Source organism: Eimeria tenella, genomic scaffold, assembly GCF_000499545.2.
Source record: "Eimeria tenella Houghton genomic scaffold, Eth_scaff40, whole genome shotgun sequence".
Lineage (NCBI taxonomy): Eukaryota > Apicomplexa > Conoidasida > Eucoccidiorida > Eimeriidae > Eimeria > Eimeria tenella.
Window position 1 is genome coordinate 93,493 of NW_013543335.1, and position 18,493 is coordinate 111,985.

Below are 18,493 nucleotides of genomic sequence, written 5' to 3' on the forward strand. Positions count from 1 at the left end.
GGCACCCCGAGGCGCTGGGGGCTCTGCGTCGCCCTAGCCTTGCGAGCCTCATTTGACTTGATTTGAGTGGTCCTTTCCACGGTGAGCAATAATGCCCGTTTTTTTCACAGGTGCCTTTACATTGGTCTTTAATTTGCATATTTCATTATTTTTTGCGTTCTGAAACGTTTGGTGGAGGGTGCACGCGTCTGACCGTGGCTCCCCTCACGGGGACGCACTGATTTAAGCCTCTCCACCACCGGGACCCGTCTTCTGTTGCCCCAAAAGTCAAAGATTCGGCGCATTGGCTCCTTTTTGTTTTCATTATATTGGAAGGATGACTTCAGCTGAGCCATGGGTGATGGCCAGCGCAGTGGCGCAGCAGCAGCAGGCGGGCGAGGGCCGTCGAATTCCCTCGACCCCCGTAGGTATGTTTAAAAATCTACAGACACAGAGTGTTCCTGCTGAATCTTTCCACCCTACTAGATCTGCAAATGAATGGATGGGGGCTCGAGCAGCTACGGAGCAACTACCGGAGGACAAAGAATGGGCACCAAGGACACCGCCCCAGCTAGTCGTCTCAATCATTGGACAGCTCCTAAAGCTGCTCCCAGACCCACCCAAATGCAACCCAAGCAGTGCGCATGAGGACTTACCACACAAGAGGGAGAGCATAGTCGGCGGTTCAGCATCACCGCTTCCTCTTCAGGAGCCTTCACCTGGAGGCTTACCAACCACCCCCAGTGCACCTGTCCCGATAAATTCCCAGTCACCTTATTCTCAAGATGGGCTCCTGCAAGAACACACCAATACTACAGTGTCCGTGATTCAGTCACCAGCTCATCCGCCGTCCGCCCCGGTCGTTGCTGTATCACTGAAGATCAACTACGCAGAGTACCCTTGCATCTTCGTCGTACAGTCCCAAGACTTCCAGCCCTATGTACAGGTCCGGAAGAGTTCCCAACCTGCTGTGCATATCTATGCCAAGATTCCATTGCACATTGAGGACGATTTTGAGGGTGCATTCAAGAGCAACAGCCCCAGCCCCTCTTTCCCTGGACCGCTCGTGGTGGAGGCGCCATCGAAGGAGGAAGAACTGGAGGGTCTTGCAAACCCATACATCCGTGACAACCAACCGACAATTTTTTTCCATAGGGATTCCGCAAACCGCGATGGCCAGCACTGGAAACCCCGCATCTGTATAGACACCACTTCCATGTGGTGGCCAAGCATACAGTGCACCTTCGCAAGCAAAGCGACGGGCTACGCCACTTCAGGCTTTAATGCCTGGGGCCGTTGTTTCGCTGAAGAGATGACTACCGGCATCTCTATTTCAGGTCCTATTAAGCCGCTCACAATGGATTTACCGTACTGAAGGTGAGGTTTATGGCAGCGCAAGTGCTGTTCACAGCGCCATCCATAGACTTCTAAATCGCCTCCCGCAGGACGCAATTGTCGCCTCCGCACCAGCGAAGCTCGATGTTTGCGTTTACCGAACTCCCTTGAACTCACAGCGCATCAGAAGCAGGTCCATAGAATGCGTCTGTGGGTTGGCGGTTTCTGCGGCGAGACGATCAATAGCTCCGTTCCATTCCGCTCAATTTCAATTCCGTTGTTTTGCACGTGCACTTCATGCACTCGCCCCTGCCTTTGCACGGGCTCGGGCGTAGGTTTGTCCTTGAGATGGCATATTGTCCTCTTTCTCCATGGGTGGAAGAGCCGCCGCAGAGACATAGCCCCCACCACGGCCCTTCAGGGTTGCTCTTTCCCCGGTGGCCTCCATCGAGCGGGCGCAGCTCGCACAGGGGGCACTCTGTTGTGCATCATCTGGGGCACAGCGTTCTCGCAAGCGCTACCGCCACTGGCGCGCTGCTGCCCGTAGTTGCTTCCCGTAGTGGCACCTTCAGGTGGCGCGTTTATTGCACTGCATCCGCTTGCTTCCCCATGGGCTAGCGCCGTTGAGATGTTGCGTACCGCGCATATATTCCATCCTGTCAAGTCCCTGTCAATATTTCATATATCCCTGTTTCAAGAGAGAAATAAAGTGCGTTTCTCCCAGCAAAGGAGAAGGGCAGCAACACCGGCATTCAGCGGTGGTGCCGCGTTGGGGACTTCACTCCTGCAGCTAACTGCTGCCGTTTTTTCCTCACGGCGGCCATTCGTGAGGTACTGCGACGAATTCGCCGTCCACCTTTAAGTTCCGCTCAACTTGGAACTGTACTTTGTCATTCCGTTCACGGTGTCACGTTTACTTAGCAAGATGCTGGGCTGTAGGCACAGTCCTTGTGACCTTTGGTTTCGTTTCTAAGTTTTAATCGCGAGTAGTATCCTACTCGTTCGTTAGTGCCGAATCCATACTGTTCAGACGGCTGCAGCGTGCAAACACCTCATTGGGTAGCTTTGTCTATTGCTAGGGAGGCTGACGCTAGACAGAAGAGTAACTGGGATTCTAATCAGGCGAGGTGCATTGCACGGTAAAAGCACCAAGCCAAGCTTGAGTGCATGAGCAAACACTCGAAGGTGCTGGCCAAAGCCGCGCATGTACTGCGCGAACACGTTTGACAGTTCTCGGTAATCGCCTCTGTATAGATACGGGAGCGTTAACGGCTCGCCTGTGTACTTCAAGGGGTTCACTCCGCGCCCTATCTCTTACACATACCCATCCGCGTACCGCCAGCGCCTCATCAAGTCGTTATACCTGCGTCAGCACAGCCACACAAGAACCCGCAAAAATGCCACGATTGACCAGCAAAAATGCCACGATTGCGATTCGGGTGCATGCACATTAGCCGCAAATCACCGTGCGCCGCAGCGCTGCTGCCTGCGCGCCCAAATCTGAAGATGCGACCTCTAAAGGAGTTCGCGAATGGGTCACCGACCAACTTTGTGCAAGAATGCGGAATCGCAACGGAATCTATGCGCCATATGCAGACTAAATAAGAAAGCAAGACGAGACTAACACACTCTCCGTACCTGCACTGCTTCAGCGGCATGCCCGCCTTCTGTCGGCACTGGTTCTCCACCATACACAACCAAAGCAGCAGCTCTCGTCGTGTCTGTACTCTGTGAGGATAGAAGCACACCAAACATCACCCGAAAAATGCAGAAGAGGGGCAGGCGAAAACAGAGAACTCCCTGTTCAGCTTGAAGCCGAAGTTCCGGGGTGCATCCCTCTAGAACACACGCCTCATAACAACAGTAGGTAAAAGTACAAAAGGCACAAGCGATTCCCACTGTGCACGAGTATGCGCATACCCACCGAGGGGCTGAGCTTCTGACGGCCTCTGCATAGCAGTTGGCCGCGGGGCCCTCAATGCACTGGTCAGGAAAAAATTCGAAGAACGTTCGCAGCAGCTGTTGCTCCTCTGGAGAGGGCCTCTCAGGCGCGTAGGCTGCGTAGCTCCATAGCTGGGATAAGGGCACAGTCATACGGTGAAGGGATAAATGCAACCCCTAGATGCCCCCATACAACAGCACCATACAACGTTTCTATTCAGCCGCAATACCAAACCACTTCCCAGAACTTAAAGTACTACGCTGTTGAAAGAGACTTCGAAATGCCTTTGTGAAAGCTTGGGAGAAGACGAAAAGACACGTTTGTCTACTCACCACTAACCACTGAGCGTTGCAGACGTCTTCGGGCTCATTTGTTTCCTCACAGAAGTGAAGTTTGAAGGGAGTTCCTGTTGCAGCAGAGGAATCTGCTGATGCCTTTCCACCGTAGGAATCCGCAGAAGTGCTGTCCGGGTGTACTTCTGCAGCTCTTGGCTTCTCTGCGGGAGTCGGGGTACCCTGCAGCGCTGCTGGTGCACTCGGCATAATTGGGGATGCGAGGCTGGACCTCAGGCGGCAGACAACGGATCTAAAGAGCGATGGGCACGGAGGACCAATAGACTTTGCAAGGCCTTGCAGTGCTGCCTGCAGCAAATTCTCGGTGCCCACAAACCAAGAGGGAGCCCGCCGACGTGAGGGCCCCGTTGCCTCCTTGGCTTCCCATAGCCTTAAGGGCTTCATTCAGCCCACAAAAAATTTGTACGTTTGAATGCGTATGTTTAACGAGAAGAAGTCTGTGGAAGCAAGGGTGATCAGGATAAAAAGTATTGCACAGCGTTGGGGGGTCAGCCCCAGTTGTCTTCCAGACAGAGCAATACTGGTACTGGCGAATGGTGAACGCGGCCGGAAGACGCATGAATTGCAGACCTAATGCTTTTGAAGATGATTCAAAATTCAGAGGGGAAAACAAACACTACCACCACACTTCATGGGTGTTCTGGAGGCCAGCTTCAAATATCCGAGGATTGACGGGAAGGGAACTTGGAGCTGAAGTTCTGTAAATACACTCATATATTCTCATGTAATGTGCCACTAGCTGAAAAGCGAATTGTAATACTCACGATTTCGTTTCCAACAGGTCTGAGACGTGCAGGACCAGCCACGGACCTTTCACACACGCTGCAGCTGCGACCATTCGCGCGAGCGCGGTAGCACAGGCACAGTAAAGTTGAAGCTTTTTATTTACTATCTATTTAAAATCTTTGAGTGAATTTGATGGTTTTAGAGATTCCAGGCTAACTATTACGCCAAACATGACGGGCACCACACAGCTGTCTACTCGGGCTGAGAAGCTGCTGCCTTGACTCTGGGGCCGCCGGTATAATCGAGGCCCGCTTCCACTGAAAGCAGCCCCACGAGAGCTTTCTCTGTATACTGTGTTTGAACTATTCGAACAATAGGTGATATAAGAATTCATTGACGAGGGTCTACGGCAGCGCTTCCTTGCTCTTAGCTGTTACCCTCTCCCGCCGATCATCTGGGTGGCGCAGCGGCAGCGAGCAGCAACAGGAAGGCGAGCCAATCCAACCGGGTTGGCTGCTGCCTTGTAGACAAGCCTGTGTTAATAAGAGAAATGCCATTCATGCCAACGAGAACTACTCACCTCATGGCCGAGGAACCCGTAAAGGATCCCGTCTAAACTCTTTCGCAGGCCGCAGGTAAGCCGCATGAACGAGCGCTGAGGGTATGGTGACAGTGCTTCACAGAGTTGAATGGGCTGAGGCAGCAGATAAAGCATTGCATGTTTCAAGGCGTTTCTTGGGGCTTTATTGGGCACTTCAGGAGGGTTTTTTGATCATGTATCGGCTGCAATGAGAGCCACCACGGCGCAGACTCATTCTAGCTGCCTCCGCGTTTCGCCCACACCTTCAAACAGTGTGTACACTGTGTCTGCTGAATTGGTTTGCCGTTCTTTTGCAGCAGCCACCGCTTTGCACTGAGGGTCCGTAGAAGCTGCTGAAGACTCGTGAAGATGGAGAAGGCGCCAGGGCTGAATATGCCCTTCGTTGACACGGAGGATATCAACATTGGGGCACACAAGAAGCCACATAGACTGGGTGAGTAGTTTTAACGCTGGAAATCTGCACCAATTTATCATCACACGGAACCATACAGTCTGGAGTTGTGGCTAAGTTAGCTGCCAAGTACACGGGCCACCACGGGCTGCCACGACTTGGATTATCAGGCTCCATAATAGTCAATAGAGATTTCAGAGATTGCTCTTAAGGCTTGCTGCGGCTTATTCAGGGTCGGGGGAGTGGGACGCTGTGGCGGGAGAGGACGAGTCTCTCATAGAGAAGGCAGCGAGCCCTGCGCTGAAGCCTGTCCCGTTTGCAACACGCGTTGTTAGTTCACTGATTGCAATGCTGCAGGGGGTGGAGGTACTATGCAATTTGGCCATTTTGTATCTCTTCAAAGACGATTTCAAAATAGACCCAGCACTGCTGGCAGTGGTGTTGGGGGCCCTGCGGCTGCCGTGGACAGTAAAGCCTCTCTGGGCAGTCATGGCTGACAACTTTCCGCTGTTTGGCTACAGACGGAAATCTTACATCTTTATAGGAGCATCTATGTGCATTGTAGCGACCCTTGGGATTGGATTGGGGGGATACAGATCCTTAGCAGCAACGACTTCCCTGCTGCTGCTTTACTTCTGGGGCTCTGCTGTTTGCAATGTCATTGGGGAGGCGCTCGTCGTTGAGGCCGGCCGCCGAGACGCCAGTGAAGAGGCTACTGCTCGCACCGTTTCTATGTTCTTCGCTTTCCGCAAGATCAGCTTTGCCACAGTATCGTACTTGTCTGGTGTACTACTGGCCATCATGGCCAAACAGTACGTCTTTGTAATTGCTGCGGCGCTTCCAGCTGCCGTTGTGATGGCAAACTTCTGGCTAGAAGAGCCGCAGGCGAAGGTGCTGCCTGTCAAAGAGCAATTTAAGGAACTGGCGAGGGTGCTCAAGCAGCCTACGCTTCTGAACTCGACACTTTTTATCTTTATAATGATGGTGAGAAATCAGCAACAGCAGTGTGACTTGGCAGGGATCAGCAAGACGTAGTTCCCACGGGTTTGATAGTGCAGAGCGTGGAACACACTCGAATGCACTCACGCTGGGTAGACTTCCCCTGACTGTTCTTTCGGGGTGTTGTCTTTGAACCAGAATGCTTTAGTGCAATTGCTGTTGAGAATGCGTCTTGACTATTGCTGCTTCGCAGGCAACACCGTCGGCTGGCTCCATCATGTTTTACTTCATGACAAATGAGCTGCACTTCGGCCCTGAACTACTCGGACGAATGGCATTGTTCCAGAGTATTGCTTCGCTAATCGGCATTCTCGTGTATATGTATTTCTGTAGCACAACTTCTATTCGGAAGCTTTTGCTGGTTTCTACAGTTGCGATCACGCCTTTTTGCCTTCTCCCCGTAGTTGTGTAAGTCAGCATCCACACAAGTGCGCTCACTGGGGCACAGATATATGCACTATCTATTGCATGGAATGCATGAAAAACATCAAGTTCAGTATATGCGTATGCATATATTTATAAATACGTAGTTCCACATGGACGCCACAACACAGATGCATCTCTCCACACTCAGCTGAATCGTGCTTGCACCCAGGAACCACTAGGGGATAGGCTGGATTGGGCCCATCTTAGTTACATTTTGCAACTTTCTTTCCGGTGAATTCGTCTTCTGCTCAATTAGTCGACTTTCGTGTCAGGCTACCAACTGGTAACAATGATTGCATGAACAACTTTGATGTATTTGACTGCTCAGAATTGAGAGATGGAATGTCTCCATGGGCATCCCAGATTCTGTTTTCGTCGTCACGGACACAGTATTGATGGAGTTTGCTGGTAAGACAGTAGTTCAGTAGATGGTATAGATGGTTAGTGCTTCGGATGTGAGCAGCTTGGTACGCTTTACTGCTTCAGTCTGTCAACAGTGTGCGTGTCTTACGTGTTCAATTTAAAGACTCACTACCACCCGTAGCGTTTTCACTAATACTCGCGTGTTCGCTTGCCTTTGCATGTGCCCTTGTCGTATTTGACTCAATAGGATAGGCTAAAAAAGGCAAAATGTCTTTTTAGTAAAGTAATGGCCATGGATTAGGGAGACACTTTCTGCGGTTGCGTGCCAGCAGTAGCCTTTGTCGCTTTCGTTTGGTCAAGGGCTTTTGTCCATGCAGCTGAGTAACCAGTAGGTGAGTTTCTCGTTTCATAGTCTGTGCGCGTATGTGCTCTGTTTTCCGCAGGAGAGTTTCAAGCGATGCCAATTCTGGTTTTGGCAGCGCGGCTTTGCCCGCCGGGACTTGAGTCTACGATATACTCTGTCCTCTTGTCTGCGTACAATTTGGGCCTTGGATTGGGATCTCTTGTCTCAGCTGGATTGACAGCGGTACGGGAACCCGTAATAGTGAAGTATCCCGTCCTATTGTTTTTTTCTCTCTTCTGTGTTTACACCTTCTATCTTGCGCAGTTTCGGAATAGACGTAGAATCAGACTATTGATAGATTCCATCAGGATTATTGTCAAGATAGGTTTTGCCCGTTCTCTTCTCACTCTCTCGGTGGCTTCGAACGCACCTGCGGATACTTATCATAACTGTTTCGTCTTTTCGCGTTGATTCTTGTTGAGTCAGGTAATGCGTGTTACTTTGTCGGCGCCTCTGTTTGCTTCAGGCCTTGGGAATATCCTCAACGAATTTTAAGGGTTTGTCGGCCCTTACAGTTATCTGCGCGTTATCAAACCTATTGCCGCTGTGTCTTATTTGGATGATCCCTGCAAAGGTAGAGGGACCCTCCCTGCTCTTGCCTTCCAAGCATGTTCCCCGACGTCTTCCGCAAAAAACCGACGACGGCGCTTCGACCACTGCTGACTCAGATGGTGGTGCTGCTGAGACTTCAGCCAACAACTCAGATATGGAAGCTGGTAGCGTATGGCGAGCCAACATCGGCAGCGGTCTCACCCGTAGAGGAACGGTCCAGGTTGTGGACGGCGGCCCAGAGGAACGCTACAGTCCTGTTAGCTCCCATGACTCATTTGCTGCCCTTGGCAGTGTTGGGGGAATGTTGTCTGGCTGTCGTTCCCCGTCTGAGGAAATTTTCGAAAGTGGGGGGTCAGGTGAGTGCGCCGTGTCCCCCCAGCCGCGCTGGTAAGCGCGCTGTCTGTGGGTTTCAGCGGGCGAAGACGCTCCACACTGCTGCCATATTAGTCATGGAATTGAGTTTTCAAAGATAAGAGACTTACCGTGACGGGCGCTCAGTGTGTGTGAATGGAGCCAGCTACGATGGTCGCAAGGCGTTAACCTAGCGAAGCCCAAGGCACAGAAGTGTGTTGTGGGCTGATTCCCGGCTTTGCTGACAAGACCGCGTATATGTACTGCACTGTACATCGTGCGGTCTCGCCTTAGAGTAGATGCAACTTGTTTGTAGCTTCTATGCTCACGTGAGCTATTGGAGCTACCCCTATAGCAAACGACGCGAGACTCAAGTCGCGATTTTTTTTGCATGCGTATCCCAATACGAAAAAGGATCAGTTTGTGCTCCTGACGTTGAAGGACTTCCCGCACAAAAACACGTGTACAATTCTGTGTTTAAGGTTGCGGAGGGGCACTAAGGCCTGCTCATCGTTTATAGTGCAGCACCTCTTTTCCATATGGTTCCCGTGCCGCACACCACAGGAGAGGTGGTAATGCCTTTACTCTGCCCGGATCTCTGATTGGTCGTAGGGCTCTATGATGTCCTCCGAGGCATATCTGTGCTTCCGAAGCTTTGGGAATGCAAGCCTTTGCAGGCTGCTTGCGTCTGAGTGCATGCATGTATGAGGTTAACAGCTGGCTTTAATTATTTGCATGGAGCCAGAACTTCTTGTGGTTTTGTGTTTCCCACTGCAAATAACTACAGCCAGCAGGAGTTTCATACTAGCATCACGGCCCATGCTGACGTATGTGTGTTGCATCTATCTACATATGCACACATACACTCAGCAGAACGTGATTGCACTCCTTTGCAAATATTTCTACTTGGGCATACACGTCCCAATGAGAGACAAGTCTGGCGCAGACTAACTCGACAGCATCGTCTGATTTGTTCTCTAGACTTTGGCTGCAACGTAACAATACCATGTGCACGAAAGAGCAATGTGGGTAAAAGCACCGTCACCCACTTCGATGCACATCTGGGACATCCGCACAAATACGAGTATTTCGGCATGCGTTTATATCGACTATGCTCACACCCATATACACGGCTATGTACGAAAATATACATTGTACACATAATGCCGACAAAATTGTTGCGCATTTAAAATTCTTATGCGTTCGCATAGAGGGAACCGTAAACAGCAGTAGCCCCAGGGCTGTTCTCTTCGTCTCTCACTCATTCCCCAGAAGTCAGAAACGGTTCGGACGAAAAGCATTAGAAAAAGCGAAGCAGATAATGAGAAAGAAGACGGAGAGATTGCACTGCACAGGGAGGAGAAGACCTGTGGCCAACAGTTTCATTTTATGTTGATCCTTCGCCCCTTGTTTGCTGGCGCGGAGCCCTTCACCACTTTTCTCTACAAATACATCCTTTCAAAGACTAACAAAGTTGCTGCTGCCACTTCTGCCAAGGCGACGCGCCCCTGCTATTGGGTCTCCTTCCACGGCTGCTACGGCAACAGCAGCAATAGCTACTGCTGCCGCCGCCTGGGTTGTTATGGTTGAGACGAAGACTGCGGGAAAAAATGGACGTGGCAGTGCTTCTATTGCTGTGCGCATGAAGGAAGAAAGGCGTATGAAGAAAAAAAGACCAAGTTAGAACGCTAGCTGTTGATCCATTGCCTCCCTAGAAATCCTTCGTCTGGGTGCCCACATCTGGTTTCCTCCATATTCCAAAGGTAACTGCACTTCTGTATTCTTCAGGCAGAGCTGGAAAGAGCAGCCACGAGAACCACGCAGCCGCTGGCATTGCCCACAATCCAAGACGCGACCTGTAGAAGCGTGGACAAGAACAAACACACGGCACGAAACACCATGAGATAAACGGCTTTTAAAACGCTCTACTAGCGCTTTTCCTACAAATGAATGCATCTCAAAATGTCATAAGAATTTCGAAAGGCTAATCTGTGGCGTTCTGTTCTCCTAGCCCGTCGTTCCACCTCCCCTGCGAAGTTCCAGTTACTTTCAACTCCGCCCGAGTGTTTATAGATTATGACCGTAATATAGCATATGCAGCTCTGACTGGACATACAGCTCATTTACAACGGCCAAGAATTAGTGAGTTATGGGCAAAGGCAAGTAAATCACGAGCGTGTAGAGCCTCTGCAGTGTAAGCAGTTGTGGGCTTCGTTCGCAGCTATCCAGGTCTCATGCTGGAACTACGAATCGACCCCAACGTCATATGCCAAGTTCGCAACACTCTAAAGCGTAATACTCTGATAAAAGACCAGAAACGTACCCTACTTGGTACCAGGCGTAGTGCCGCCGCTGTTGGAATTGAGCCGTGGAGGACCAGATCTTGGCATACACAGCGCGAGACATATTCGCCGCAACAAAGAAGTTCCAAGTGCTGTTCTTGTAGTGCTATAAAATTCCAAAAGGGGAAATATGCACAAAAATCCAATGACAAGTAAAGGTCGCTGAGTAGTATCATTTCAGCTAATGGGGCTGTGGCAGCAGCTTCCTCCTCTCCTCATGAACACATGCTCGTCCTACTTTCTCTATTTAGTTTTTGCGATATGTATCCCAATTTTCTAATTGAACGCTCACCTCTTCCACGGTATTTGGCCCGCGCATGTGTAATCCGCCTACTCAAGCCGCGTGGGAGGATGAATATAGAGTTTGCACGACATAGAAATCCTGAACCAAAAGTGCAATGTAAAAGTACACAATTGCTGCGTTTTTTGTTCTTTTAAATGCGGAGCGGGAATGAACCACGGAAGCAGGAGCCTCTTCATAGTTGCTCCCTTCCATTCAGTCACGATGACCAGGGCGAGAGTGAAGGCACTGAAGCACGCTCTAGTTACTCTTACAGACCAGATAGTGTGGTTTCGAATACCGCTTTTGCTATTTGCTCTTTGCAGCTCCCTTGCAGTATGCCAAGAGCTGATTTCGGTCCATGTCGTTTAGACCATTGCATTTCAGTGCCCTCACTAATGAAAAACCAACGTGAAGAGAACTTCCACAAGACTTCCTCACTGAACCTATTAGAAACGCCTAACGAAGTGCTCCAAAAGCGTGGAATCTGCCATCAGCAATGTAGCTGTTCGAGCATCACTGAACTACTCGAGGTGGGGGAAGAGCGACTGACAGTATTACCCTCCTCCCTGATATTCTCTCTATATCTCCATTTTAAGCCCCACCGTTAGGTCCTAATGCCACTATTCATCGCCATTGCCAGCAGTAGCATTTTCTGTAGGCAAATAGATTTCAATCAGCCCAAAGCTGCTTGCTGTACAGCCCAACGCCGACCAATTGTGATTTGACCTATCAGCTCATACATTTCTGCTACAGCTGTCTTCAACAGCCCAAAGGCTGACATGAAATGAATTTTCGATTCAAGTGGATGAACCGCTCCCCGCCAGAGGTCAATGGCAGCGGACGAGGACGTGACTCTGCTGCAGCGAGGAACCATCTTCACGGGCTTAATGTACTCACTCACACCTGCTAAGGCTAGCCACGACAAGTAGGCAATGCAACTAGGTAAGGCGCGTCTAGGCAACAGCGTGCTGAACTGTAAGCCTATATACCTGTCTGTGAAATGCTGCATATGTTCCTATGGATGCTTGCATGCCATGTTTCTGACAATGTAGTTCAACTGCTAAAGTATTGAATTCTCAAATATTCGTGCTGCTGTTCGTGCGGACTTTAATGCATTATACATGCGTACACACGTACACCGTTATATATGCACATATGCAGGTGCGCATATTACCATGCAGACAACCATGGAGGTACATGTAAATTCCGAAATACACATGCGAAATTAGCATATATATATATATATGTGGTGCACGTATGCGTACATATATATATTTATATATATATTGTATATGTATGCATACGTGCACCACTGCCTATGCTCGATGTAACAAGCTGCAGCGCCTAGCTGGCATGACAGAAGGGGAAACCGGACGAAAGTAGCTTATTGTTCCTCGCCGCCGCATTGTTAGGCTAATGAACTAGATCGAATATTTTCCACTTTATGGGTAATTGAACTAACAAAGACTTGGGCGAAAAATGCACGAATACACAAGAAGAAGAAAAGGATATATATACAAGGAGAACGGTTGGTACGGCTTAAACCGCTGAAAAAAAACACAGCCGTCATTCTATCTACTGAGAGACAACGGCTAGCGGTAGGTGGGAACGGCCAGTCAACTGCCTGCCTAGGTGGCGACCTACACTTGTGGCTAGCTGCAGCTAAATATGTCGAACATCCTAACCAGGGCTTCGTAGCTGCGCGGCGCTGCACAACTCCTCTGCTGTCCTAGAATCCAAGCTCTTCCAGCCACTGCAGACGAACAAACACCCAGCAGCAGCAGCAGCAGCATTGCGAGAAGCATCAGCAGCAACAGCAAGCGCAGCGGCAACAGTAGCGTGGGGCAGACTGGTGACCCTCCTGATATCGGAAATCATAGTTAAAACTCCACAGTAGCAACGGTTGCTGCTCTGGCTGCTAAAGACGCTACTGCTGAGGCTCATGTTACTGTTCCTGCTGCTGCTCCTGCAGCCGCTGCTCCTATTGCTGCCTTTGCTGCCGGGCTGTTACAGGAGCTTTGGGCGTTGGCGCACTCGTTTGACAATAGCCTTTTTGTTGCCCGGAACATAAATGCAATTCTCTCCCTCCCAAACAGGACAACCACATAGAAAGCTGACCTCCCTCTTGAAAATCTACAGCAAGAAAAGAGAACAAACAAATATAATCATTCAAGTTCCCTACCCAATACATGACTCCTTCACAGAGCACAGTGATGAGAGGAAACTTGGCGATTCGTGGCCGTACTTGTGAATCTGTTATTACTATTTATTTATTCATGTATTTATTCGTTTGCCTGCTTATTGGCTTTTTCCAGGTTCGCCTGTCTGTACACTCCGCGTACTTCTCTGTCACCGCTTATCTTTCGCACTGCAGTTTTGACGGTGTTCCTTTTACAGGACCAAACTAAAGACAAAGGCAGGTTTCCTGAGGCTGCAAATACGCAAGTACACAGCCATATGGAGCTCCTTGCCTACTGCTGCTGTTGTAGCAGCGGATCCTACAATTTGTGAAAATACTCCTCTTGCAGCGACAGCAGCAGCTGCTGCTTCTGCAGCAGCGGCTGCCTCTGGTGCTCCTCGTGATGCTGCTGTTGCTGTTGCTCACCTGTACGGTGAACCCTAAATGGGACTCGCTTGCACAGATTTTGCTGCCTAATCTTTGCCCCCAAAAATATTTCTTCGCTCATCACTCGACTCATATTGCTGCTAATACTGCTGCTCGTGCTGCTGTCGGAGCTGCTGCTTTGCTCTTCACTGCAGTTGTTGTCGTCGCTGGTGTCGCGATCGCTGCTTTGCCTGCTTCTCCAGCTGCTGCCCTTGTTGCTGTTGCTGGAGCGGCTGCTACTGCTGCTGTCGTTGCCGGTGCTTTTCCCACTGTCGCTGCAGTAGCTGCTGCTGCCGTTGCTGCTTTGGGCAACGTATGATCTGCTGGTGGCGAAGTGATTGCAGTTTTTGCTGACCGTGCAGGAGAAAAAACGAGGAGCAAAAGGACCAAAAGATTCCTCCTCCATGCGAAAGCTGCTGCTGCTGCTGCTGCTTCTGCTACTGTTCACCCTAATAGTTACGCTTCTATTTACGTCGTACCTTACACGGCTATCACTGCCCCTGTTGCTCGTGCCCGTGTTGCCACTGCTGCTGTTGCTGCTGCCGCTGCTGCTGCTGGCTCTGGGGCTGTAGCAGTGTAAAGCTGATGCTTCCTGGCCTCTTAATGCTGGAGCTTCTGCTGCTGTGCTAGAAAGCACAGCAGCCGGGTAACGACCGGAATATGAGCGGCATGAATACGGTGCCAATGCCTTCTTCAACGGGCGCGTGTGGCTGCAGAAGAGCTTGTGGCGACCAGCTGCCCACGCAGCTACACGAAACATCTGGATTGAGGTGTATGTACACTTCAGTTGCAGATTTCAACAAGCTACTGTTGTAGTAGCCGCAGTAAAAGCTGGTGTTGCTCTAGCCGCCTGGCCCGCGGTCGGGCTATTCAAACGAACCTGCCCTTCGTGTTAAAGATCAGATGCCACTATTAGCTTATGCTTATGTTACTGCTGTTGCTTCTCCTAAAGCCATTGGTGGTGTTTAATTTTTCCCTTTTCCCTTGCAGCTGCTGCCGTCCGATGAGGCTTCGGTGGAACGTGCATTAGGTGCGGGCTATTGGGATTTTTGGGAATGAAAAGGTTAAAAAAAACAAAACCTTTTAGATTTCATGTTTATTTCATGTTCACAAGGGGGATGTAACTGTGACGAAATGGAGGCAGCTGCGGCAACTAGTGCTGCTGCATGCGAGATGCTGCTCGATCCATGGTACAAGACCTGCTGTAGCCGCTGGTCTTGCCGCCATAATTATTACCCGTAGTTTATCCCTTTGAATAGTTTTCTGTTTAGTCACCAGGTTTTGCTTTTTATACCCGTAGGCGCCACCCAGGCTCCTGTGCATCTCTACCGACTCTCGTGCAGCAGCAGCGCAGCAGCAGTAGCAGAGCAGCAGCAACAGAGCAGCACGTTTGCTTGTTTCTACTGCGCCGAATTATGGTCCCTTGAAACAGCGGAGATTTCCCACTTTGTAGATAAGGCCCACAGCTGGCCGCAGTCCCCAGCGGCGACCATCAGCAGCAGCAGCGAGAATGACAGCGGCGGCAGCATGGGCCCTCAGATACCCAAACACCTGCTTTATCCTGTAAAACGGAGAAGCACCAGGAACTGACGAGGGTGCAGTGGATCAGGAAAGACTCTCAGCGGCGGCAAGACCGACGGCAACAGCAGCAACGGCAGCAGCAGCAGCTGCTACGGCGATATAAAATGCAGAACTCACGTCGCTGCTTCGTTGCTGCAGGCTGCTGGCTTATGGCATGCCTCGTTGCTCCAGGAGCCTTCCGTTGTGCCGCTGCTGTCTCTGTGTCCCGTTCAGCAGCCGCAGCTGCAGCAGCAGCTGCTGCTGCAGCAGCAACCCCTGCTGCATCTGTTTTCCCTGATCCCTTGAGTGGCCGCTCTGCCGTCGATGAGGCGATTTTTAGTCACGGCAAAGACAACAGCAACAGCATGCCACGAGCAGCAACAAATGCAGCAGCAGCAGCAGCTGCTGCTGCTGCTCTTGCTGCGATGGCAACAGGTACTTTGAGTCTGAACGCGGACGGATCGTCGTCAGCCTCAGCAGCTGCAGCAGCAGATATGCATGCAGCAGCAGCTGACCTTATGTCAAGGCGAAGGGAATGTTTGCTGCAGGCCTTGGGCGCAGCTGTAGAAGCAGCTCGCTGCCCCACTAAAAACAAAGGCTGCGTTGCGGCTGCACAGGCTAAGTGGATCAGCAAATGTGCAGCCAGCCGCCCCCAGCCGCATCAGCAGCAGCAGCAGCAGGGGCAGCAGCAGCGGCTGCTGAGCCTACAACAGAAGCAGCAGCCCCCGCTGCAGCAGCTGCCCAGCAGCATCTCGTTTCCGAGTTTAATATATGGCGCCGCTTCTTATGGCTTGGATGCAGCACGGTCGGGCTTGGGGTGTATGTACAGGGGTGGAGTATACGCTGCTTGCTCTCTTAAGTCTATAATGAATTACAGCCAGCGGAAACAGTGGATCCCTCTGGGCCCCAAGTGGAGCGCAAGACTCAAGAAATATAATCTTGCCATGAAGAGAGCCGTGAGCTGTACAGACAGCTAGGTTTGGGGGGATTCATTGTTGAACTTTTTTTTGCTGTGCTCTGCGTTTTTGTTTGCTGTTTGCTTGCCGTTCGTGCTTATTCTGGATGCCATGCTCCTTTTGTTTATTTTGTTTGTTTGTGTCTGCTGGGCTTTGACAATACGGGGTTTTTTTCGATGCGTTCCTGCTGCCATTGCTGCCGCTTGTGTTGCTGCTCTCCGTGCCTCAGTTGCTGCTGGTGCTGCGTTCGCTGCTGCTGCTGCTGCAGGATGCTGGTGGTGGTGGGGACTGTTTGTTTTTGTCTGTGGCTTTGGGGCTGAGCGGCAGCGGAGGCAGAAGCTACGGCGTTCAGGAGCTGAGACGAGCAGCAGCAAACAAAGCAGCAGGGATTGATGGATGTGACCCTAATGCAGGTACTTCTAAAGGAGGCTTGCTGCTTGTCATTCTTCTGGTTTGCTGCCTCTTCGTCTTTTCTTTTATTTTGTGCCCGACTCAGCCGTTTCAACGTTTTCATGGCTTTTTTTCGTCCGCTCCCCAAGCCAAGTACTTTGATTCAGTTTCTTCTGCATGTTCTTTTTGTCTACCGGGATCTGCAAGTCTTAAGACACATTGTGCATGTAGATGCTGCACATAAGGAATGAATTGGTCAGAATATATATTTCGTTTAATCTGGTGTGCAGCGTTTGCTGAGGGCGAGGAGGAAAAGTTCATGGAGCGCCTGGCAGTGTTGGCCTCCATAGAAGAGGGCGGGGACTGGGAAGAGAGCTGGTCGCCCATGTCGATTTTACACAACAAAGATATCTACGTGACGGCTCAAGGTGAGATTTCTTCGTTGCTCAATTTCTGCTGCGTCAAAGTGTGGCCGCTGGGGGCTGGGGCGGGGAGGTGGTTATTGGGTGGGGGTGGCAGGTGATTCTTGGGCGGGGTTGGTGGGGTCGGTAGGTGGTTATTGGGTGGGGTTGGTGCGACATGTAGGGGGCTGCCGGGTGGAGTGAAATGGGTGAAAAGGGGGTTTTATGGTGGCTGGGATGGCAAGGGGAGGTGGGGGTTTGCTGGGTGAGATTTCGAGGTCTTAGGGATGAGTGTGTAGCTGGTTGTTTACCAGATTGTTTGTTGTTGATTTAGGGTGGCTGTTCCTTTCCGTAACTCGTGTTTTTCCCACGCGTTTCTGCATCTTTCTTCGGTTATAGTGCAGAGCCAATATTGGGATCGTCTGCGGCTGGACTCTTTGATCTTCGTTTCCCTGCGATTTTGCTCTTCGCTTTCAGGGGATTGCTTCGACGTGTCAACGCCCCTTGGGAAGGCCAAGGCGCTCCACTATGAGCTGCGGCTGCCCGGGAACAACCACTGGGGAACATGTGAGCCTCGCCTTTATTTGTTTCTACCTGCTTTTGCCTTTTCTGTCCGTTTCGCTGCAGTGCGTCTGCCTGTGGGCAAGTTCTTCCTCTTATTTTCGCCCCTTTGCTGGTTTTTCATTGGTTTTCGCACCGCTTTTCGTTTGCATTCAAGTGCCTTGAGTGCACTTGAAAACAGCAAATTGACATTCAGCATTTTGTGACTTCATGTGGTGTTCAGCTGCAGACATCTGCGCACTGGAAGATGCTCTTGACGTGGGAATTGTTGTGATGGACGACTCCACAGGGGGTATTTACCCCACAGGGTGCGAAGAGAAGAAGCGAAGCAAATACATGTTCATTTATTACGTTGTAAGCCTCACTGCCTCTCCTTGGCTCCGCCTCATTCCCCAGCGCTGACAGTGTGTGGCGCTTGTGGGGTCCCGCGGCTCTTTGTCAGCGGCACCTCTGCTTCGTACCTGCATGTTGCTTCATCTCTTTCCTGCTCTGTAGCTACGTCTGTCGCTGTGAGCGTTTGAGCCTCTGGGAGGCCACTCCTTCTCTTTCCCGCTGTACGTCTTCTTCATTTATTTGTGTTTCTCTGTTTTCTTCTGCCCGATTTTCCGGTTTTAGTCGGTCTGCATGTGCACTTCGTTGCTCGCGCTTTTGTGGCTTTTCTATTCGCGGCACCGGCGTAAATATGCCCTTCTGCTCATCTCCCGGTTCCTGCCCAATACAATACATATATGTACACAAAAAGCGCGAGCAACGAAGTGCACATGCAAACATGTAGACATACATATTTTTGGGTATATGTGTCGGTGTGACGCTTGCATATAGTTATCCGCACTGTGCAATCCTCTTGCATCGTACGCAGTGTATGAATGAAGCACGCACGTGCGACGCACAGTGTATGTGCGTTGCATTTGCGTACTTGCCTCAGTATGTACAAGCGCGTAATGCATGTATAGTGCATATAATCTAATTACAGT

The 18,493-nt window shown here is 50.7% G+C and overlaps 5 protein-coding genes across 5 annotated transcripts; 3 read left to right on the forward strand and 2 right to left on the reverse strand.

Annotated features, from left to right (window-relative positions):
- Positions 1-316: 316 nt before the first annotated feature.
- On the forward strand, positions 317-1,354 carry ETH_00007130 (uncharacterized protein; the record flags this gene model as incomplete). Its single annotated transcript, XM_013376794.1, has 1 exon — positions 317-1,354. One exon carries the CDS (start codon positions 317-319, stop codon positions 1,352-1,354), a length of 1,038 nt encoding a protein of 345 aa, XP_013232248.1.
- A 1,274-nt stretch (positions 1,355-2,628) lies between these two features.
- ETH_00007135 (erv1 / Alr family domain-containing protein, putative) lies at positions 2,629-3,993 on the reverse strand (the record flags this gene model as incomplete). The annotated part of the gene is made up of 4 exons (XM_013376795.1): positions 2,629-2,677; positions 2,953-3,042; positions 3,239-3,387; positions 3,589-3,993. 4 exons carry the CDS (start codon positions 3,991-3,993, stop codon positions 2,629-2,631), a joined length of 693 nt encoding a protein of 230 aa, XP_013232249.1.
- Positions 3,994-5,284: 1,291 nt separating this feature from the next.
- ETH_00007140 (integral membrane protein, putative) lies at positions 5,285-8,461 on the forward strand (the record flags this gene model as incomplete). The annotated part of the gene is made up of 6 exons (XM_013376796.1): positions 5,285-5,369; positions 5,560-6,311; positions 6,520-6,734; positions 7,081-7,160; positions 7,559-7,701; positions 7,985-8,461. The coding sequence occupies 6 exons, from the start codon at positions 5,285-5,287 to the stop codon at positions 8,459-8,461; spliced, it is 1,752 nt and encodes a 583-aa protein (XP_013232250.1).
- Positions 8,462-13,544: 5,083 nt separating this feature from the next.
- On the reverse strand, positions 13,545-14,411 carry ETH_00007145 (uncharacterized protein; the record flags this gene model as incomplete). Its single annotated transcript, XM_013376797.1, has 1 exon — positions 13,545-14,411. One exon carries the CDS (start codon positions 14,409-14,411, stop codon positions 13,545-13,547), a length of 867 nt encoding a protein of 288 aa, XP_013232251.1.
- A 970-nt stretch (positions 14,412-15,381) lies between these two features.
- ETH_00007150 (uncharacterized protein) lies at positions 15,382-17,921 on the forward strand (the record flags this gene model as incomplete). Its single annotated transcript, XM_013376798.1, has 5 exons — positions 15,382-16,167; positions 16,436-16,580; positions 16,848-16,985; positions 17,436-17,525; positions 17,743-17,921. 5 exons carry the CDS (start codon positions 15,382-15,384, stop codon positions 17,919-17,921), a joined length of 1,338 nt encoding a protein of 445 aa, XP_013232252.1.
- Positions 17,922-18,493: the final 572 nt, after the last annotated feature.